The 23,948-nt window shown below is 42.9% G+C and overlaps 1 protein-coding gene across 3 annotated transcripts in view; it reads left to right on the top strand.

Annotated features, from left to right (window-relative positions):
• LOC132133162 (integrin alpha-X-like) overlaps window positions 1–23,948 on the top strand; it is a 122,166-nt gene that overhangs the window by 78,043 nt on the left and 20,175 nt on the right. For all 3 annotated transcript variants that reach the window (XM_059545913.1, XM_059545905.1, XM_059545921.1), the window contains exons 16-20: window positions 13,766–13,926; window positions 14,052–14,218; window positions 14,425–14,553; window positions 15,001–15,074; window positions 15,301–15,433. In XM_059545913.1, the coding sequence (XP_059401896.1) occupies window positions 13,766–13,926; window positions 14,052–14,218; window positions 14,425–14,553; window positions 15,001–15,074; window positions 15,301–15,433 (664 nt within the window). The remainder of the gene's footprint in view (window positions 1–13,765; window positions 13,927–14,051; window positions 14,219–14,424; window positions 14,554–15,000; window positions 15,075–15,300; window positions 15,434–23,948) is intronic.

Below are 23,948 nucleotides of genomic sequence, written 5' to 3' on the forward strand. Positions count from 1 at the left end.
TATAAAAGCTAGTTAATCCTTTAGAACCCAATAGAATGTGGATGTAGAATACTGCTAATTTTAAAAAGAAATGTTTTTTTTTCAGTGAACCAGACAGCAGAAAAACTTGTTTACAATTGGAAGTATAGGCTACTTTGTTTTATTATATATGATATTTATATTATTCACTCACCATTAATATTGCATATTAATGATATTGGAAATTCATTAGAAACATGAGAAAATATCTACTTCGTTGAATATACAGCTAAACAAAAATATACAGCTTTCAAAATGCAAGGCGGGTTTTAATCCCCAAATAGCATGCGTTAGATACCTCTCTTCCAATGTGTAACTCGTCGTGGGCGCTTTGACGCAGGCATTTTGAGTGATAATTAAACTAATCAAATGGCATCTGTGACGAGTGGGGCGGAGCCAAGAGATGTGGGAACAGAGCGAGGCCGGTGGAGTTATTGGAGATAAGCGACACCTGCTCGGCCCACCGGTCTCGAGTCCCACGGAGGAGATGGAAGGATATAAAACTGGAGCGACGACAGTGAAGGACGAGAGAGGACCAGGCCTGGGTGTCAGTTTGTGTTTGCTTTTTATTTGTGCGCGTCAGTCGTCCGTGAGGGGCTGACGTGCTGTTTTGTCTTTATTTTGATTATTAAAATATCATTTGATTGTCCGCCGGTTCCCGCCTCCTTCTTCTCGATGATTATTGAGATTAATTTGCTACAGTGGTGCCGAAACCCGGGAGAAGGAGGGACGCGCTGCTGAAGATCCCTCGCCGCTGTGGTGAATCTGCGGTGCCATCGAGCAGGTGAGGAAGTGTGCCGCCATTTACACTCGAGGTGGTGGGCTTGAGTTGCCGGGGACGGGCGAGCTCACTGCCGGCTGCCCGTGATGAGGAGGGGTGGCTGCCGTCCGTGAGGGAGTGGAGGAGTCGGCGCCGTTAGCCAGGGGGCCGGAGCCTGCTGCCATCCGCCAAGAATGGGGAGGAGCAGGGAACGGGGGACTCCTGCCGGCTGCCCAAAACCGGAGGAGCTGTCGCTGTCCACCGGGCAGCGGAGGAGTGTCGTGCAGTCCGCCGAGGGCTGTCCAGTGCCACCGCCAGGCACCGCGGAGGAGATCACCCAGCTGGTGGAGGGCCGAGCAGCAGTGCATCTGGGAAACGAATTTTTTTTTTCTCTCCCCTCTCTCGTCTCTGTCGCTCCTCATCCTTCCATCTCCTTTTCTCTCGCCTCGTCTGTCCTACCCCCAGGTTCCCGCAGGTCCCCATGAGCGGTACTCCCCGGAGGGAGGGGGTGGGGTAGAGCGCAGTCTCGAGTGTACCCCCCGGCCTGCGAGGGGCGATGGGGGTATGTGACGAGTGGGGCAGGGCCGAGAGACGTGGGAACAGGAGCGAGGCCGGTGGAGTGATTGGAAATGAGCGACACCTGCTCGACCCACTGGTCTCGAGTCCCACTGAGGAGATGGAGGGATATAAAACCAGAGCGACGACAGAGACGGATGAGAGAGGACCAGGCCTGGATTTTAGTTTGTGTTTCGTTTTTATTTGTGCGTGTCAGTCGTCCATGAGGGGCTGACGCACTGTTTTGTCTTTATTTTGGAATTAAAGTTTATATTTTATTGTCCGCCGGTTCCTGCCTCCTTCGTCCCGTGATCATGGAGTTTAATTTGCTACAGCATTTTAAGTTTTTGCAGAGAAGGGCCGTACGGCCATTATGGGTTTTAAAGGGTTAACATTAGAATAGTCAGCCGAAGTTCAATTGAATAAGTTGCTAACCTAGCTACAAAAACAATGCAAAATAGCTTATGTTGTGTTATTTGACTTTAGCTGACTGAGTGGCTAGTGCAGTAGGTGACAATCTGACAGGCTTTATAATAGCGACAACAATTGTGTTGTCTTATTATAATAATCATTAATTTAGGTAACATTAAATCATCACACTATCCTCCTACACCCGTTCAGAAATTCTGTTGTGTATTTACATTTTCTGGTTATCAAATGAAGACATAAAACATTCTTTTAATTTTTCTTTTAATTATTGAAAATAAAGCAAACTTTATTTTTGGTAAACAGGGGATTTACTATTAAAAATAAAACATGAAAAAATAATGTTTGTTTAATTTTAGTAGTAGCAGTAGTAGCCTACATTCTGCTGAACAATAGTAATACATTTTTGGCAAATACTGTGAATACCTTTACAGTTCTGTGTATGTGATGTGACGCTAGTTCTACTCAAATCAAACGGTCAAATGCTCATGAAGTGACTCTCAGAGCAGTTCTGGAGATGTTGTTCATGTGTTTACATCCTAATTTAGAGAGACAGCAGATGTTGAAATCACAGCGAGGGTCACGTGTGCTTCAGTGTGTGTAATAAATGTAGTCGCGCTTCTGCTCCATTCATTAACAGAGACACGCATAACATGCAGGATTCATATTTAAATAGACTTTTCCGGCTTAATATTTACAGGTACTATTCCATATGGTGATTTGATGTAAGTGCAATGAACTACTTTTGATTTATTCATTCAAAATTGGACAAATTCTGTAAATTCCGCTTTTATGACTGGATTCCGCAATTTTGTCCGCGTTTTCTGCATCGCGGAAATCATAGGGCCCTACAATCATTCAATTTAAAGAAATATTAACATACAGTAATAATCCTTAAATATTTTGATTGGGACTCGAGTGGACTCCAATGGATACCAAGTCAAAAGTCCGTGACAAGACTGAGACCATTCAAATATGGTCTCGAGACCGAGTTCAAGACCAAGTCCGAGTCTCGAGTACTCAACACTGCTGTATTTTAGGCTGATAAATGTAACTCATGTAAACTCAAATCAGTCACCACAAAAATTCCTTTTCTGAGGTATTTAATTAACAGATGATTGGTAGCCTGATGGAGAAGAATTATAAGCCCTGTTCACACTGCGATTCCGGAAAATACACGGGTAATGTGACCCAGCAATGTTCCTGGGTTGCTAGATTTTGCCCCTTTCACACAGCCAGTAATTAACCGGAATATGTGTGTGCGTTCACATACAACCCATATTGTCCTGTAATGACACGTGATATCAGAATGTGACGTGTAATTTACGAGTCAAAAACACTAGGCACGTTAACTTTCACCTAAGCTTTTGAACAAGCTCAGCTTCAGGGCGAATAGTGAGGAGCTACCTGATCTCTGCTTCGTTACAGTTTGCACATATTTTTTCGACGCAAACATTGATCTGCCTTCAAAACACCCAATAAAAGAGTCATCACTATCAACATACATCATCACTACGACACACACATTGGTTCTGGCTTTTGTTCACACAGAGCTCGTTCCAGGACTGAACCCGGCAATGTTACTAGGTACTCAACCCAGGATTGATCCCAAAATTAACCCCGGGATGTGTTTGCATTCACACAGAATGTGATCAGGCACTTTTTCTGCAATTTTCCGGGTCAAAACGTGCAGTGTGAAAGGGGCTATAGAGTTCTGATCTTTTACAGAGGAGATTCCTATGTGGACTGTCAAGCGATCACATTAAATACCAACTTAAAATCTGCCTTGGCAATCCTGCAGTCGCGGGTGAAGTTCTCATCACAAAAATGAACAAAGCTGCAAGCCTCAAGTGGGATAGACAGCAAAAGATCAAGAAAAATCAAAGTTACTGAGATCCAGGCAGAACTACATCAAGGTCAAGAGAGAATGGTTCAGGATTATCACAGGTAAAAAACAACCCCCCCACACACACAAGTAAAAGCTTTGAAAAAATACTATAGATCATGGACAAGAAGGACTCAGAGGGTTTAGAGGACCACCTGCAGGAAGAAAAGAAAGGGTGCACTCAGCTAACAGTTTGACGATAACAGTTCACACAACATCATCACAGTGACCGAAACATCAAAGTTTGCTCTTGTAGGACAGCATTAAGCAGTTGGAAGCCCAATAAACTGTGAAACAGAAGGACAGCTACCTTGCTTGAAAGCGAGTGGTGCCGATACAGGATGGCTGCCTCCGTGACGTGCTCTGCAGTTGTTTTTGTGTTTTTGTTAGTTTGTCCTGTCTTTAGTTATATTCCTGCAATCAGTTTCACCAGGGACGAATTGCTGGATATTCGGCAACACACATCTCCCGATATTTCACCGGTTTTCGACTATTCTGATGTTTTGCTGGACATTCTTGTCGGCGGAGCGGCTGCGCTGATCACACGCTTCAAGAGGACGCGCAGACGGGGAAAAAGAGCTGGCGCGCTCGTGAGACTCAGAAAACGCGGATTTCGAACGCCGTTGCCTAGCATCCATCTGGCAAATCTCCGCTCTCTACCCAACAAAACGGACGAACTGCTTCTGCTCTCTCGGACAAATAAAGATTTTTCCCACTCTGCTGCTCTGTGTTTCACGGAAACTTGGCTGAATGACACCATACCGGACAGCGCGCTCCATCTGCCAGACTTTCAGCTGTTTAGACCGGATCGCGACGCAGAATCAACGGGGAAATCGCGCGGCGGCGGGACATGCTTTTACATCAATGAACGGTGGTGTACAGATGTAACTGTGTTAAAGAAGACGTGCTGCTCAAATCTCGAAACGCTCTTCATTAACTGCAAGCCGTTCTATTCGCCGTGGGAGATTCATTCGTTCATTCTGGTTAGTGTTTACATCCCTCCTCAAGCGCACGTGAGCTCAGCTTTACAGAAACTCGCTGAGCAGATCACAACGACAGAACAACAACACCCAGACTCTGTTTTAATCATTCTTGGGGACTTTAATAAAGCCAATCTCTCCCGTGAACTGCCAAAATACAGACAGCATGTTACTTGTCCCACAAGAGACAGTAATATATTGGATCACTGTTACACAACAATAAAGGATGCATTTCACTCTGTTCCACGAGCAGCTTTGGGACGTTCTGATCACCTTCTGGTTCATCTTATACCAACCTACAGGCAGAAACTAAAATCAGCTAAACTTGTATTAAGGACTGTAAAAAGATGGACTAATGAAGCAGAGCAGGATTTACAATCTTGTTTTGACCTCACTGATTGGAGTGTTTTTGAAGCTGCTGCCACCGATCTGGATGAACTCACAGAGACCGTAACATCATATATCAGTTTCTGTGAGGATATGTGTATTCCTACCAAGACTCAACTAAATTACAACAATGACAAACCGTGGACAAACTCAGACAGCTCCGTCAGGCCAAAGAAGATGCTTACAGGAAGGGGGACAATGTCTTGTATAAACAGGCTAAATACACACTGGAAAAGGAGATCAAAGTGGCAAAGAGGAATTATTCTGAAAAAATAAGGACTCAGTTCACTTTGAACGACTCCGCATCAGTGTGGAAAAGCCTAAAGAAGATCACCAATTACAAGACACCACCCCCCAGCACTGTGGAGAATCAACGACTGGCAGACGATCTGAACGAGTTTTACTGCAGGTTTGAAAGAACACCCATCACCTGCCCTGAACACCTCCCCACACAAGCATTCACACCATTCACAACTCCTGCAACCAACCCTGAATGCCTCTCCAAACAACCGTTCACACCATTCACAGCTCCTGCAACCCATTCTGATCACCTCTCCAATCAACCGCTCTCACCATTCACAACTCCTGCAACCAACCCTGAATGCCTCTCCAAACAACTGTTCACACCACTCACAACTCCTGCAACCCACCCTGAACACCTCTCCAATCAAGCGCTCTCACCATTCACACCTCCTGCATCCCCCCTCTCCCCCACACCTGTAATACAGATCAGCGAGGATGCGGTGCGCCAGGTCTTCCGGAAGCAAAAAAGGAAAAAAGCACCAGGCCCAGATTGCGTTACACCAGCCTGTCTGAAATCCTGTGCTGACCAGCTGGCCCCCATCTTCACACAGATCTTCAACAGATCGCTGGAACTGTGCGAAGTCCCTTCATGCTTCAAACGCTCCACCATCATCCCTATCCCAAAGAAATCCAAAATTACAGGACTAAATGACTACAGGCCTGTGGCTCTAACGTCTGTAGTCATGAAGTCATGAAGTCATTTGAAAAACTGGTGCTGGCCCACCTGAAAGACATCACTGGACACTTGCTAGATCCTCTTCAGTTTGCCTACAGAGCAAACAGGTCTGTGGACGATGCAGTAAACATCGGACTGCATTATGTTCTGCAACACCTAGACAGACCGGGGACCTATGTGAGGATCCTGTTTGTGGACTTCAGCTCTGCCTTCAACACGATCATCCCAAACCTCCTCCTGCCCAAACTAACTCAGCTCTCCGTGCCCACCTCCGTCTGTCAGTGGATCAACAGCTTCCTGACAGACAGGCAGCAGCTAGTGAGACTAGGAAAATACACATCCAGCACCCGTACAATCAGCACCGGAGCTCCCCAGGGCTGTGTTCTCTCCCCACTGCTCTTCTCCCTGTACACTAACGATTGCACATCTAAGGACCCCTCTGTCAAGCTCCTGAAGTTTGCAGATGACACCACACTCATCGGCCTCATTCAGGACGGTGACGAGTCTGCTTACAGACAGGAGGTTAAAGAGCTGGCTGTCTGGTGCACTCTCAACAACCTGGAGCTTAACATGCTCAAAACAGTGGAGATGATCGTGGACTTCAGGAGAAACCCCCCTGCACTCCCCCCACTCACCATCAAGAATAGCACTGTGACTGCAGTGGAGTCATTCAGGTTCCTGGGCACCACTATCTCTCAGGACCTGAAGTGGGACATTCACATTGACTCCATTGTGAAAAAGGCCCAGCAGAGGTTGTACTTCCTTCGCCAGCTGAGGAAGTTTATCCTGCCACAGGATCTGCTGAAACAGTTCTACTCCACCATCATCGAATCCATCCTCTGCACTTCAGTAACTGTCTGGTTCAGCTCAGCTTCTAAATCTGACCTCAGAAGACTACAGAGGGTAGTCCGGACTGCTGAGCGAATTATCGGTACAACCCTCCCATCTATTCAAGAACTGTACTTATCCAGAGTGAGCAAAAGGGCTGTTAAAATCACTCTGGACCCCTCACATCCAGCACACTCCCTCTTTGAACTGTTGCCATCTGGTCGACGCTACAGAGCACTGAGCACCAGAACGACCAGACACAGGAACAGTTTCTTCCCTCAGGCAATCCATCTTATGAACAGCTGATAATAACTGTGGGACACACTACACTATTTATATTTATATACACTACACTTTTTATCCAACACACATACTTAGCGTACACTTAAATCTTTTGCACATAATATACATGTACATACATGGAACACAATACACTACTTATATTTATATTTATATACACATACACTTATTTATCCAACACACATACTTAGCGTACAGTTAAAACTTTTCCACATAATATACATGTACATACATAAATTCTCATTTTAATATACCTGCCATACATTGTCAATTTGTATATTGTCAATCCTTACCCACCTATTTGTATTTTTTTTTTTTTTTTATTCCTTATTGTGTTTTTTGTTATTGTGTTATTGTTATGTTGCACTGCGGAGCTCTGTCACGAAAACAAATTCCTCGTATGTGTGAACATACCTGGCAATAAAGCTCATTCTGATTCAGCTGATCAGATCAGTAAGTGCTAATCAGTTATCCACCAAACACATTGCACAATTGCTGAATTTGATTGGAGAAAAATGTATTGTGAACTGTTTCTTCGATGGTGTGGCAATGCAAGCACTATGGGATACTGGATCACAAGTCTGTCTAATGAACAAAATTTAGAGAAAAGAAGATCTCCCACACACCACACTATGAAACTTTGAATAGATGCTAGGTCCTGGAGATCTCACCTGTCGAGCAGTAAATCAAACAAATTTCCAGTTTGAAAGCTGGGTCGAAGTGACTTTTAAGCTGGAAACAGACAAAGCCACATTGCTGGAATTGGAGGTACCTGTATTAGTATCTGGTGATGATGGGGTGGCAGAGGAACCCATCATTGGGTAAAATGTCATTGAGTATCTTCTGAATAATGGTGTCGAGCAGTCTGCTGGTGTAACAACCAAAGCCAAGAGTACTTCCCTCTCCTATGACTGTAAGAAAGAAGACATGTTACTGATCTTAGTGAGAAGTGAGGATGAAAGGTGCATCGATGGAGTAATGAAGGCCAGAAATAAAAAAATTACAGTTAAAAAGGTTAAAACTGTTAAATGTTGCATCAAAAAGGGCCCTTTATTATCTGACCAAGATGGCCTGTTTGTGCCGGATGTATGTGCATGGTTGCCAGACTAATTGAGGGTGGAGGAAAACATTGTCCGACTCCAGAGAGGGACCTGTTCATGCATCTGCTTGTTCTGCTCTATGTGCAGTTCTGGGCCATATACAGCGAGTAAACACCATCTACCCAGCTGAGGTGAGACCAGCAACAGGCAAGTTAGAGACTGCACACACTACTCAAAGCTTGCCTCTCAAAGACAGTAAACAAGTTAATAAATTTACAGAAAATGCTGAGGTGATGCTAACAACCCAAGGGAAAGGCTTATAGGCCCTCCTGATAATGTTGACCATTTAACACCTGAACAGCAACAGAAAGTAAAACCGCTTTTAAATGAGGAGAGTGTTGCTTTTGCCTGCGATGACAACGATGTGGGATGTATTCCATCTCTCTAGCTAAAAATTCTCCTCCATGATACCACACCCATGAAGCACACATGCATGTCTGTCCTGAAGCTGCTGCACGAAGAGATTAAATAATAACTAGGGGATCTGTTGACTGAGGGATGGATTACAAGATCAAAGTCACCATACTCTTCAACAGTAGTCTGTGTGAATAAGGACACGGTGATGCTGAATAATGCAGATACAGAGAAGGTAGATGAGTAAGGAGCAGGACAGGTAGAAGTTGATGTGTCATTCTGAAGAGGAGAGGTCAGAGAAAGAGATGATCCTGAAAAGAGTGACACAGATACTCCAACACAACCAGCCTGCAAAAGACTACATCCTTTGAGAAACAGAAAAAAACATAAATAAATAAATCTTAACATACCATACGCTACGTCAGCAAGGCCCATAGCCAGCTATGAGGTCACTGAGGTCCTCTGTAAATTTTTCATTTTCGAAAAATAAAACTTGTTCTCTGATTTACTAATTTGCTGCTAAACTCCTCATATGAATATCTGCATGTATAATTCAGAATGTTTAGTGTCCGTGGTATGAAAATGATCACTGCGAGACGCTGCCAGATCCAGCTATTATAAGTGTATTTTTACTTGTTTTTTGTTTAATTTAATGGATTTCACCTTACTGGGACACTAAAGCCCTCCCTACACCTACCCTTACCCTATCCAATACTTTATTTTCAACTTTTTAATTATTTACTTAATTTTCATAGAAAATAAATGCTTTTCTGATGTGATTTGAAAAGGGAGAAAAAAGTTGGCCAAAAGGCAGAATCAAACCCAGGTCGTCACGTTCACTCAGCCTGTGATGAGTAGGCGCAGGTGTGTCTGCGCCGTTGCCAGGCCAACGCTCGGGACACGTGTCACCCCCCCCCCCCCACTGTGAGGGAAAAAAACCAAACAAAGAAGTCCAAACCAATTGACTCGTTGCACGCAGTGAGGTGTAGGGTCGTCGTGTCCACTTCACTGAGTTGCCCGCATTCTCCACCAGTGTGGCGGGGTGAAGTAGGACACGACACGAGAAGGAGGTTAAATTCCACCAAGGGTGGATTTATTAAATGCATCCGTGTGAGAACTGGCGGTGCTGTGAGGTGGTTTGGGTGTTCGGTGCTCGCTGTCCTGTCTTGGAAGCGCTCTAGTGCAGTGTGGGTCCGTGCTCTCCTGTGGCGTTGGGGCTGGCGGTCACACGCTGCTGTCTAGGACATAAGGAAAAGACAATGTTAGCCGATTCTCGTGGAGACATCTCTCACCTCTGTGCCCGCTTGCGGGGTTTATATGGGCAGCGGCTGATGACACGCCGGTGTGGCCGCTCAGCCCATAATGAGTAGGCACAGGTGTGTCTGCGTCATTGCCAGGGCGACGCTGATGAGCGCTCGGGACACGTGTCACAATATATATATATATATATATATGTCATACATATACAAACAAACATTTTCTCTGGTGTCTTGGTTTGGAAACTTGTCTGTAATGAACAAGAATTCACTGAGTCAAATTGTTAGATGGTCTAGTAAGCTGACTGGGGAGTCTTAGGATAGCTTAGTCCAGCATCCCTGTATACCAGACAGTTACAGCGGATGACTAACTCAATTCTAAATGATGACTCTCATCCTTTGAACAATGAATTTAAACTTCTGCCATCTAGACATAGATTTATATTTCCGTATTGTAGAACTAAGCGGTGTTACTCAGCTGCTGGCACAAATAATTGGTGATTCTATTGTACGGAACGTGAATATAGAGACACCAGCCACCATAGTGAAATGTTTACCGGGAGCCAGAGCGCCTGACATCTTGGCAAATTTAAAAGTGCTGGCTAATGCTAAACGTAAATACAGTAAGAATGTTATTCATGCCGGCGCTAATGATGTTCGACTTCGCTAGTCGGAGATCACTAAAAATAACATTAAAGAGGTGTGTGAACTTGCAAGCATGATGTCAGACACTGTAATATGCTCTGGTCCCCTCCCTGCTTACCGTGGTGATGAGATGCATAGCAGATTGTCATCACTCAATGGCTGGATGTCTAAGTGGTGCCCACAGAATAACATAGGTTTCATAGACAATTGGACGAGCTTTTGGGGCAGACCTGACCTGTTTAAAAGAGATGGTCTTCATCCCTCCTGGGGTGGCGCCACTCTTCTCTCTAGAAATATGGCAAATAGTCTTAGTGTTTATACTTGACTAACTGGGGCCCAGGTCAGGAAGCAGACAGACTGGCTAAACCGACCGTCTGCTAGCTGCCTCCCGTCACAGAGGTCAGTTAATTCTCAGCACATAGAGACTCTTTCACCTAGATATCACACTATAGAGACTGTGTCTGTTCCCCGAACTAGAAAATACAAAAAACGTCCAAACCAAGTTAAGATTAACAATTTAATTGAGGTTCAACAAATAAAAAACAGAAGCAATATGGATAAACAAATGATAAAGCTTGGCTTATTGAATATCAGATCCCTTTCTACGAAAACACTTTTTGTAAATAATATGATCACTGATCATAATATAGATGTACTCTGTTTGACAGAAACCTGGCTAAAACCTGATGATTACATTATTTTAAATGAGTCCACCCCCCAAGATTACTGTTATAAACATGAGCCACGTCTAAAAGGCAAAGGTGGAGGTGTTGCTTCAATTTATAACAACGTTTTCAGGATTTCTCAGAGGGCAGGCTACAAGTATAACTCGTTTGAAGTAATGGTACTTCATATAACATTATCCAAAGAAACAAATGTTAATGATAAATCCCCTGTTATGTTTGTACTGGCTACTGTATACAGGCCACCAGGGCACCATACAGACTTTATTAAAGAGTTTGGTGATTTTACATCCGAGTTAGTTCTGGCTGCAGATAAAGTTTTAATAGTTGGTGATTTTAATATCCATGTTGATAATGAAAACGATGCATTGGGATCAGCATTTATAGACATACTGAACTCTATTGGTGTTAGACAACACGTTTCAGGACCTACTCATTGTCGAAATCATACTCTAGATTTAATACTGTCACATGGAATTGATGTTGATGGTGTTGAAATTATTCAGCCAAGTGATGATATCTCAGATCATTATTTAGTTCTTTGCAAACTTCATATAGCCAAAATTGTAAATTCTACTTCTTGTTACAAGTATGGAAGAACCATCACTTCTAACACAAAAGACTGCTTTTTAAGTTATCTTCCTGATGTATCCAAAATCCTTAGCATATCCAAAACCTCAGAACAACTTGATGATGTAACAGAAACTATGGACTCTCTCTTTTCTAGCACTTTAAATAAAGTTGCTCCTTTACGCTTAAGGAAGGTTAAGGAAAACAGTTTGACACCATGGTATAATGAGCATAATCGCACCCTAAAGAGAGCAGCCCGAAAAATGGAGCGCAGCTGGAGGAAAACAAAACTAGAGGTATTTCGTATTGCTTGGCGGGAAAGTAACATATCCTACAGAAAAGCATTAAAAACTGCTAGATCCGATTACTTTTCTTCTCTTTTAGAAGAAAACAAACATAACCCCAGGTATTTATTCAATACATTGGCTAAATTAACGAAAAATAAAGCCTCAACAAGTGTTGACATTTCCCAACACCACAGCAGTAATGACTTTATGAACTACTTTACTTCTAAAATCGATACTATTAGAGATAAAATTGCAACCATTCAGCCGTCAGCTACAGTATCACATCAGACAGTGCACTATAGACCCCCTGAGGAACAGTTCCACTCATTCTCTACTATAGGAGAGGAAGAATTGTATAAACTTGTTAAATCATCTAAACCAACAACATGTATGTTAGACCCTATACCATCTAAGCTCCTGAAAGAGGTGCTTCCAGAAGTCATAGATCCTCTTCTGACTATTATTAATTCCTCATTGTCATTAGGACATGTCCCCAAAACCTTCAAACTGGCTGTTATTAAGCCTCTCATCAAAAAACCACAACTTGACCCCAAAGAACTAGTTAATTATAGACCAATCTCGAATCTCCCTTTTCTGTTCAAGATACTAGAAAAGGTGGTATCCACACAATTATATTCCTTCTTAGAGAAAAATGGTATATGTGAGGATTTCCAGTCAGGATTTAGACTGTATCATAGTACTGAGACTGCTCTTCTTAGAGTTACAAATGATCTGCTCTTATCATCTGATCGTGGGTGTATCTCTCTATTAGTTTTATTGGATCTTAGTGCTGCGTTTGACACAATTGACCACAACATTCTTTTGCATAGACTTGAATACTTTGTTGGCATCAGTGGAAGTGCATTAGCATGGTTTAAATCGTACTTATATGACCGCCATCAGTTCATAGCAGTGAATGAAGATGTATCCTATCGATCACAAGTGCAGTATGGAGTACCTCAAGGCTCAGTACTAGGGCCGCTACTCTTCACGCTTTATATGTTACCCTTGGGAGGTATCATCAGGAAACATGGTGTTAGCTTTCACTGTTATGCTGATGATACTCAGCTCTATATTTCTTCGCAGCCCGGTGAAACACACCAATTTGAAAAACTAATGGATTGCATAGTCGATATAAAAAACTGGATGACGAGTAATTTCTTACTGCTAAATTCTGAAAAAACAGAGGTGTTAATTACCAGAGGAGAACTGGCCCCCCAACTGAGCCTGGTTTCTCCCAAGGTTTTTTTCTCCATTCTGTCACCGATGGAGTTTCGGTTCCTTGCCGCTGTCGCCTCTGGCTTGCTTAGTTGGGGACACTTCATCTACAGCGATATCGTTGACTTGATTGCAAATAAATGCACAGACACTATTTAACTGAACAGAGATGACATCCAATGATGAACTGCCTTTAACTATCATTTTTGCATTATTGACACTGTTTTCCTAATGAATGTTGTTCAGTTGCTTTGACGCAATGTATTTTGTTTAAAGCGCTATATAAATAAAGGTGACATTGACTTTGACATTGACTCAGTTAAATAAGGATAGGTCTTAGGAGAAAATTTTTTTTAGTGATGCTGGGACCCGTAAAGCACTTGTATCATATATATCGTTTAATGTTTGTAGTGTAATGTCTGTAAAATGTGGAAGATGTGAGAACTCACAACACTGCATACCTAGTCTACCTATGTGTACAAATAAAGTGAACCTGAAACTGATCAAATTTATTTTTCTATCACATTTTAATAGGTCTCAGCCTGTCATGTGTTTGCCTATAAATGTTACTTTTGACCCACCAATCATCCATCAGAAATTCTTTCATTGCTCCGCCCCCCTTGGTCTCAACACCCCTGTTGCCACGGTTACAATCTGTATGACTGTAAAAGAGATTGTCAAGGGTTATATACAAGGTAAGTTATTCGGCGAAAGAGAGAAATTTTATCTGTTTTCCCACAAAGCTTAACACACTGTTCTGTATGTACTGTATACCTCTATTTTATTTTTTTGACAGTATATATAAATATGATTGATTTAGGTCCTTTTGGTTCTGTGGTGTCAGTGGCTCTGGAGCTAAAGCTGGACCCTCAGGCCAGAGCACCTCGGCTGTTATTTGGTCCCAGATCAGCCTCATTTCTCTGGACCATAAATGGCAACCTGAGCAGCATATCTCCTGTCTGCACTACTCTATACATCAGTATCCCGGTCAGTGTGAAACAGAAACAAAATATGATTGTATGTCACAAAATCTTGCATCAAAAGACATAAAAAAATTCATATAAGTAAGGGGTTTTTAATGTAAAATATATATATATATATATATATAAATAAATAAATACAGAACAGTGTGTTATGCATTGTGGAAAAAACTATATTTTTTTTTTTGTGTATATGTTGTGTGTTCACAACAGGAGTGTATTTCAGACTACCATGAAGTTCCTCTCTCTGGGAAGATGAAAGTAAAAACAGAAGTTATTCCAGGAACAGGAGGCTTAAGGCCAGTGCTAAGCCCTGACTGCTGGCCTGTATTTAAAGAAATGGTGTGTGGGATGTAACACCACCCCCAACCCATGCCTTATTTTTTTCTCTTGACCATAGACGTCTCAGAATCTCATCTCAGCACTTTTGATGAATGACTATACTATTTTTAATTTTGTCATTTTATCTGAAAATCAACATTTGTGAATTTAGTCAGTCAAAACAGTTTTGATGTAAATTGATCTTATTTTTTTTTTTTTTTTTGTCTGTGGAAAATAGTGATATTATATTGTATTTTTTTTTTATCAAAGCAAGTTCTATCAAAGCATCTTAAGCCATCATTTTTTATACTTTACATTTGTGCTATAACAAATACATTTCCAAATGTTTCTATTTATTTCCTATAATGCATCATCATCTAAATGTTTACATAAGTTGGGCATCTTTCCCCATCTTACCATAATGGTATACTGTTTTACCTTATTAGTGAATAGGTTTGTGTTTTTCAGGTTGTTCTGGAGAAAGTGTGTGGGGAAGATCATGTGTGTATATCGGATTTAAATGTGTCTCTCTTTTTTACGAGGTTAGACAACAATTACATTTCACTTTTGTTATAGATACCTTCAAGAGACCAATATATAAATATGGACATATGGCCACATAGGGCCAATACTGATAAAATACAAATAGTTTGCCAATAAATGTCATTATTTATATGTCATGTGTGATAAATACAATGGCCAGAACTATACATCTATACTTTGGCAAAAATATGTAACCTGACTCTGTATCTTTTATCTGTGCACCAGTGATACTGTGGTGAGTACTCCTGGTTACCCAGTGAATCTCTCAGTGGAGGTATACAATAACGGAGAAGATTCCATGGATACAGAGCTTTTTCTTCATCATCCCACCATGCTCTCCTTCACCCACATCAAAACAGTGAGATATTCTATGAAAATGTTTCCTTAAAATTCACAATATTCAAACATTTTCTTACTACACAGGTGTAGGGGCAATAATAAGTTCCTTTTAAGATGGTCACTCTTGACATCACAAATTGGGATCTCGCCAGAGAGACCAATCCAATTTGAGTGTAAACTAAGCAAGCCAATGCACATTTGTATGCGATCATTGCATCAAGCTGCCACTGATCACAGTGTGAGGCAGCAGTTGCACCACATTCATTCATCCTTTCGATTCGGAGCCGAGTGGTAGTGCATCACTATTGCTCTCTACTTCGTGTTGCAGAGAGAAAAGCGAGTGCAGGCATTACGACATAGCTATGGTCACAGTCACATGGTGGAGAGTAAAAAAGATCATCCTCATCCAGACAGCCACACCAGGAGCATCTTTTAAAAAAAGGCTCATCACCCATGTGTTTCTGGGTGTGGTCGCTATCTCGTGCCTTGGGGTTGTCATGATAGCTGTCTTATGTGTCATGTTCCATTTGTGGGGACATGCCCATCTTGGAGTAGCATGAAAGACTCCACTACGTCAATCACAGCAGGGTACCTCTGCCATTATCTAGTGTTCATCCCGGCAATTGGGGCAGCGCAGTTTCTAGCGGAGTCAAAGGTGATTTGAAGATCAAGGTGACGGCTTCCCTAGAGGCAGTTTGTCACCCCTCAAGCACTCCGCAACTGGTGGAGGTGCTGGAGGGACATGTTGGCCCCTCTACAGTGTGGAGGGAGCCGGCTATTTCCTTTGGCTCAGCCTCTCAAGACTGGATGTCGATCGCTGCATCGGAAGGTGATTGCTCCTCTTCAGGGATGACTACCAGGCTGCAGTACCCCCTTCCGAGCCAGACCCAGAGATGAAGGCTATGTTTTCCTGAGCCACTGAGAATGTCAGGCTCATGTGGAATCCTCCACTGCATCACAATCCTTTGAGGCTGGACCAGTGGTTTACTTGGTGGTGGTAGAGCTGGTTCTCAGTGCCCCCCTCTGGTACCGTTCTTCCTGGATGTGCATGAGGAGCTTACAGGATCGTGGAATGCTGCCCTCTGACCATCCTAAATGGCTGATCTGCTTTGGGGTACACGGGCATTCCCTCTGTGGAGCAGTTGGTGGCTATGGATCTGTGTCCAACATCCAACTTCTGCCCTCCACCCAATGGTGTTACTGCAGGTCCATCATGCCAAAGCTCTGAAAGACCTGTGTAACAGGCTAATTGTTACTTGGGTTTTATATTGTATTTTCCTTGTCTATTGCCTTAAGATTTGACAAGCTGTAATACCACTAGGAGCCGCTTGAGGGCAAGTGAGTAATTTTTACAGGATATCAGCCTGGTTGTCAGAGAGCAAGTGAGTTCGTTTGGTAGAGGGAAACCTCATGGTGGAACTAGTGCTACTTGCTTACTCGTTGGAAGTCATAATTTGAGAACTTTTAGAGTTTATGCTCAAACAAAGGACTTTCTTTGCAGAATCTTATATTTCAGTTGACTACCATTGGTCATTCCTGCTCTTGGTGTTTGCTTTACTGTGTTTGTGTGTAAGTTGTGGATTACCATCCATAGCGTAGCAAGGCTACGACGCGTGGCCTTCAACTGCACACATTGACTCTACACTGACACTTCACTCACTGGATTAGGGATTATAACATTGCGTCGCACTCAAATAACCTTGTGGATTCATCATCATCATCATCATCTCATCTCACCGAAAGACTGGACTTGATTCGTTTTCTTTATATTTGATAACGAATATGAACAGAGACAAAGACTGCTCTATTGTTTATTTTGGTGGTAATTAAATATATACACTGGTGGGAATAAAGAAAAAGGAAAAGAAAGAATATTTGTCTAATGAAGTGGTGTTACTTTTCAGTACTATTGAAATTTCTGTTGAACCCAATCAGTGTTAAAGAATGGCGCCCGACGTGGGACGTTTTTGAACTTTATTTAGGAGTCCCTTATATTAAAAATATAAATTTTGATTGTACTGAATACACTTCATAAGCAAATATAATACACCAGTATCTGCCATGGAAGAGAGAGCATTGTTGATTATTCAGATGAAGCCTTCGTTCATCGTAGAGACCCTGTAACGAAACTCATAGATACTATTAGTGAGTTATATTTAGATTCAGAGGAGGAAGAGAGAGATGTGTTCCCTGAGCAGAGATCAGAGCGTATTGTTACTCCTGACGACTTACCGTTACCCCCTCCACCACTTGAGTTTGATGAAGATGAACTTCAATTTGGCAATGATGGAAATGACCAACGTATGTGTAGTATCGAAGAGCACCTTGTTGATCTTGAGCACAGAGTCAGTGAACTTGTCACCACAGAAACCATGAGCAAAAAGTTAAAAGCATGTGAAGATAGGATTAACTACTGTTTACAGAGAGAGCTGGATCGTGTTAAACAGCAATGTTATTTCAAGGTTGATGAATTGAGTAAAAGCATTGTGGATTGTTTAAAGCGTAGAGATAGACAACTAGAGCAACAATTCAAAGCTATTAAACCCATCATACCCACTCCTGTGCATTCCAGCACTGCTGCTTCTCATAAGATGTCTCAAACACCATCCAAAATTGCTTCAGTTCCACAAGACTCCACTAAGCAAGTAACTTACCTCTTTTCATCATCTCCCCTCCCCACTGTTAAACTTGAATTGCCTACTTTTAGTAATCGTGATTCAGAGGACCCCATTGATTTCATCGATAGTTTTGAAGAGTACAATGAATTGAGACCCCTGCATCATGACGAATTGCTAGCAGCATTATCTGTGAGCCTGAAGGGTACCACTGAGAGCTGGTGGAGAGCAGAGAAGCAAAATATTAGAGATTGGTTCTCATTCAAAGATAAGTTCCTTTTTTCATTTTTGAATGAAGATCACAATGAAGTTGCTGCTCAGAAATTGGAAATTTTCGCCAAAGAGTTAACGAAAGTATAAGAAACTTTGCTTTTTACTACAGAGCGTTGTCATTAAAGATTAACCCTAGAATGGCTGAAAATGAGCTAGTGCAAGCGACATTGAGAAACTGCTGTCCTCGCTTGGCTTCACTGTTGAGGGGAACAGTAAAAACAATTGATGATCTGGTTCATATTGGCATGCAAATAGAGAAGGACTGGGCAGAGGGCAAAAGAAGATGGAGTCAAGGAAAAGATGAGGAGCAGAAGAAGAAATCTTCCGGTGAGAAAGGTCAACAGAGTCGCCTCATGCTTATTGATCCCACTTTTAGCTCTCAATGTAACAATGTATTGCAAGCTCCTATAATTTTAAATCACTCGTACTTCAATGCTGTAATTGATACAGGAAGCACCTTTTCATGTTGCAGCAAAAAGTATGGCAGAGATTGAGGACGAAGGATGAGCAATTAACCAGAAGTGCTCAAACGTTCATGCTCGCTAATGGCCGTCAGAAAACTCAGGGTAAAGTACTCTGGGGATGCAAAGTATACGGAGTGAAACATGAGGTCACATTTTATGTGATGGACGATGAAAACTTGGCTGTTCCTGTCATCTTGGGATCGGATTTCCTCAAAGAAGCCAAACTAACTATCGATTTTAACGTTTCACGTATATACTTGCCTGATGCTAACTCCAGTCACCCTATGTGTTTTAACAAAATGCATGAAAATGCTGCTGTCCAATTCTATGCTGCACAGGGAGAAGATGGAATTATTCACGATGAGGAGAAGGTAAAGCTGATTGACCAAGCAGCGGAGAACTCGCATTGTTCAGCCAAGGTAAAGAACCAATTGAAAGCTCTCATGTTTGATTGGCCTTCAGTATGTACCCATAAGCTAGGTCGTACAAACTTTATTAAACACGAGATCAAAACAACTGATGAACTTCCTTTAAGATTGAGACCATACAGAGTTTCTAGAACGAAAAATTATTTTAATGAAGAACAGATTAAGGAGTTGCTTCAGCTAAAAATCATTAAACCTTCTACGTCTCCGTGGGCTTCACCTGTGGTGGTCGTAGATAAAAAAGATGGAGGATCCCGGCTATGAGTTGATTACCGTGGGCTTAATGCAAAAACTCATCTCGATGCGTATCCGATGCCTCAGATCACGGATGTTCTTTATTCTCTCCAAGGAGCCAAGGTGTTCAGCACGTTGGACTTAAAGACTGGATACTAGCAAGTTGAAATGGATTCTGCAAGTATAGAAAAAACAGCTTTCATTACTGCTTCAGGGCTATATGAATTCTTGTGCCTTCCCTTTGGCCTTAAAAACGCTGCAGCATCTTTCCAACGGCTGATGGAACAAGTTCTCAGAGAGCATAAGAACAAATGTTGCATGGTTTGCATCGATGACATTATTGTGTACTCCCCAGACATCCAAACACACCTTCACCATCTCAAACAAGTGTTTCTTAGTCTGCACAAGGCCGGACTCTCTCTTAACCTCAAGAAGTGTTAGTTCATCTGTTCTTCACTTGACTACTTAGGCCATACCATAACAGCGGACGGAGTCAAGGTGAATTCAGACAAGGTGGATGCAATCAGAACCTTCCCAACTCCCAAGTCCTTAAAACAGGTACAATGATTTCTAGGCCTTGCAGTTTGGTGCCATCGGTTTATTTCCGACTTCTCGACTAAAAAGGCACCCTTACATGCGTTGAAGAGGAAAGAAGTGAAATGGAAGTGGACAGACGAGTGTCAACGGTCATTTGACCTCATCAAAGATGAACTCACCAGAGCACCTGTTTTAATTACACCTAACTTTGATTCTGCTTTTAAAGTACAGACCGATGCAAGTGATGTGGGTTTAGGAGCAGTATTGACACAGGAAGTGGATGGACAAGAGAGAGTAATTGCATATTCATCCAGTTTGCTCAGAGGGGCTGAGAAATCCTATTCGTTGTCAGAAAAGGAATGCCTGGAATGCCTTTTCCAGCATCCAAAACCCTCATCCAGACTGGAAAGATGGACATTCAGACTACAAGGATATCACTTTATTGTAAGGTATCGAAAGGGACAATGTAATGTAGTGCCAGATGCATTATCCAGGAGGGATGCGGATGAAGCACACCAGCAGTGTTGTTGCACACCCCAACTAAGCGTGGTTCTACTTCTGTCACTTGTGATCTGCCATTGGACTTGTCACAAATTGCTGATGAACAGAAAAAAGACCCAGAGTGCCAAGAGATAATGGTTAAAGCCAAGAGCCAGAAAACCACAGATCTCAAGAGAACGCACTACATTGTTAAAAATGAGGTTTTATTTAGGAGTGTTCCAGACTCCAAAGGAGGCCAAAAATGTCAAATTGTTGTCCCTGCAAAATTAAAGGAAATAATTTTAACTTACACACATGACAGCCCCCTGAGTGGTCACTTAGGTAAATTTAAAACTCTCATGCGACTGTTAGAATTTGCTTATTGACCATCGAAACGTACTGATGTATGGCAGCACTGCAAAAAGTGTGAGAAATGTTAACTGCATAAGCCCACAAACTTAAAACCTGCAGGCGGACTACAAAGTGTACCCATAGCACACCATCCTTAGTCGAACCTCACTGAACGGGTCAATCGGAATTTAAAAACCATGATTGCCACGTACGTCGAACAAAACCATCGTACCTGGGATCAGTGGTTATGTGAGTTCAGATTTGCACTAAATACTCCTTGGCATGAAAGTACAGGGTATTCACCTGCTGAGATAGCACTAGGACGACAGCTGAAAGGTCCTCTGCAGAGAGCCTTACAGAATCCACCAGATCCAGACCAACCAGCTGACAGTACTCTAGAACGTCAAAAATGTCTGTACGAGTCAGTAAGAGAGAACGTAGAGAGGGCGCAATCTAAACAAAGAAAGTACTATGAGCTCAAGAGAAGAGTTCAAAACTTCAGTGAGGGTGATTTGGTTTGGGTGCGAACACATCCTCTCTCTCGTGCAGATGATGCTTTTATGGCTAAGATTTCACCAAAATGGAAAGGCCGGGCTAAGATTATGAAAAAGTTGGGTTCAGTAAATTACAAGGTAACCATGTTGTCTGATCCTACGCCAGTAGATACGTATCATACCCAGAATTTAAAAATTTGTCCTGGGTCAAATTTTTAGACCACAGGGAGGGGTATGTAACAGGCTAAGTGTTACTTGGGTTTTATATTGTATTTTCCTTGTCTATTGTCTTAAGATTTGACAAGCTGTAATACCATTAGGAGCCGCTTGAGGGCACTAGTGAGTAATTGTTACAGGATATCAGCCTGTTAGTTAGAGAGCAAGTTTGGTAGAGGGAAACCTCATGGTGGAACTGCTGCTACCTGCTTACTCGTTGGACGTCATAATTTGAGAACTTTTAGAGTTTATGCTCAAACAAAGGACTTTCTTTGCAGTATCTGTATCAGTTGACTACCATTGGTCCTCCCTGCTCTTGGCATTTGCTTTACTGTGTTTGTGTGTAAGCATAGTTTTGAAGTTGTGGATTGCCATCCATAGCGTAGCGAGGCTACGACGCGTGGCCTTCAACTGCACACATTGACTCTACACTGACACTTCACTCACTGGATTAGGGATTATAACATTGCGTCGCACTCAAATAGCCTTGTGGATTCATCATCATCATCATCTCATCTCACCGAAAGACTGGACTTGATTCATTTGACTTAAGTTTTCTTTATATTTGATAACGAATATGAACATGAGACAAATGAATATGAGACAAAGACTGCTCTATTGTTTATTTTGGTGGTAATTAAATATATACACTGGTGGGAATAAAGAAAAAGGAAAAGAAAGAATATTTGTCTAATGAAGTGGTGTTACTTTTCAGTACTATTAAAATTTCTGTTGAACCCCCTCAGTGTTACATCTGTAAAAGAAAAGGAGGTGTTACACCTGCATGTGGGTGGTCATGACCAGGCAGTCCGACATGAACTGCATGCTGCGACGGACCTCGAAAGTGAAAGTGAAAGTGACCTCACAGTCCCTGGGTCGTGCAATGTCCACGTTCGTGGTCCAGGAGCGCATCTCTGGCTGTGTTTGGACGACATGATGGAGCATGATAAAGTGCAGTTCCTGAATGCTCCTGTGTCTCAGACTTTTTGATGACAATGTCGGCAGCTTCACCTGGCAGTTCTTGGTGACACAGAAGCAGACAGAGGGAATCAAACACATCCTGTGCCAGAGTAAACCTGCTGCTTGCAAACCGGCTGCAGCCCCTGCGTCTGCTTGTAGCCATGGGTGCCCCTCTGCAGCTGCCCCCACACCCCCGCAGCAGCAGCAGCCTTTAACCAGACAGCATGTTATGGGAAGTGTTCCCGGTTCTGGTTTACCTAATTAATGCAGCCTAAAAATCGTCAAATTGCCAGAGTTTTGAGAACACAGCGGACATGGATGACTATAGTGCAATAAGAGCTCGTCCAAATACTGAGGTACTAAACCATTCAGGGCTTTATAAGTAATAAGCAAGACTTTAAAATCTATACGATGTTTAACAGGTAGCCAGTGCAAGGTTGACAGAACCTAGCTAATATGGTCATTATTCCAGGTTCTAGTAAGAACTCTAGCTGCTGCATTTTGGTTATGGTTTGGTTGGTTATGGCATTTTGGTTTGGTTGGTTATGCATTTTGGAAGGTGACCGGAGTTGGCGTACTGAGGATCTTGGGAAATTTATTAATAACTCAAAAACAAAAATGATCTTGTGCCACACGCGCATGTACTTCATTCACTTCATAGTTCTTTCTCCACGCTGGCTTCACGGTCCCGCGAGTCCTCAGTTCTCTCTCTTCTCTCGCCGTCTTTCAGTTGTCTTAAATACTGCCTCCCCACGCCAATCACTGCAATCAGAACCAAGTGTACGTTTTCCACTTGACCCACTTACCACCGCTTGTCTCCTTGCTCTCTCTCCCATTGCAGACCTCAATGGGACTCAGGCCGGGGAGCCATTCGGCCTGCAGCCACCCCCAACCCCCCCCCCCCCCCCCATTCCTAGAGAGGAAGTTGGCCACAGCCATCTGCGCCCCTGGCCTGTGAATCACCTTGAACTTAAACCGCTGTAAAGCCAGATACCAACGGGTGATTTACTGGAGGGGCGCGTGGTCCGAACAGAGGGTGAACTCTCGGCCCAGGAGGTAATAACGAAGGGTGAGTACCGCCCAGCTGATGGCCAAGCACTCCTTCTCTATGGTGCTGTACTTAGTCTGCCTCTTTGAGAGCTTCTGACTAATGTACAGCACCGGGCGGTCCTCCCCCTCCACCTCCTGGGACAAGACCACGTCCAGCCCCCTGTCCGATGCGTCAGTCTGCAACAGAAAGGGGAGAGAAAAGTTAGGAGAGTGTAGGAGCGGTCCGCCACACAGGGCAGCCTTAACCCGGGTAAAGGCCTGTTGGCACTACACCATCCACTGGACCGTATCTGGTACCTCCTTTTTAGTGAGGTCAGTCAGCGGGCTGGTGAGGTCCGAATAACCTGGAATAAACCTCCTGTAATATCCCGCCAGCCTCAGGAACTGCCTCACCTCCTTTTTGGTCTTGGGCCTGGGGCAGGTCGCAATCGCTGC

Source organism: Carassius carassius, chromosome 4, assembly GCF_963082965.1.
Source record: "Carassius carassius chromosome 4, fCarCar2.1, whole genome shotgun sequence".
NCBI lineage: Eukaryota > Metazoa > Chordata > Actinopteri > Cypriniformes > Cyprinidae > Carassius > Carassius carassius.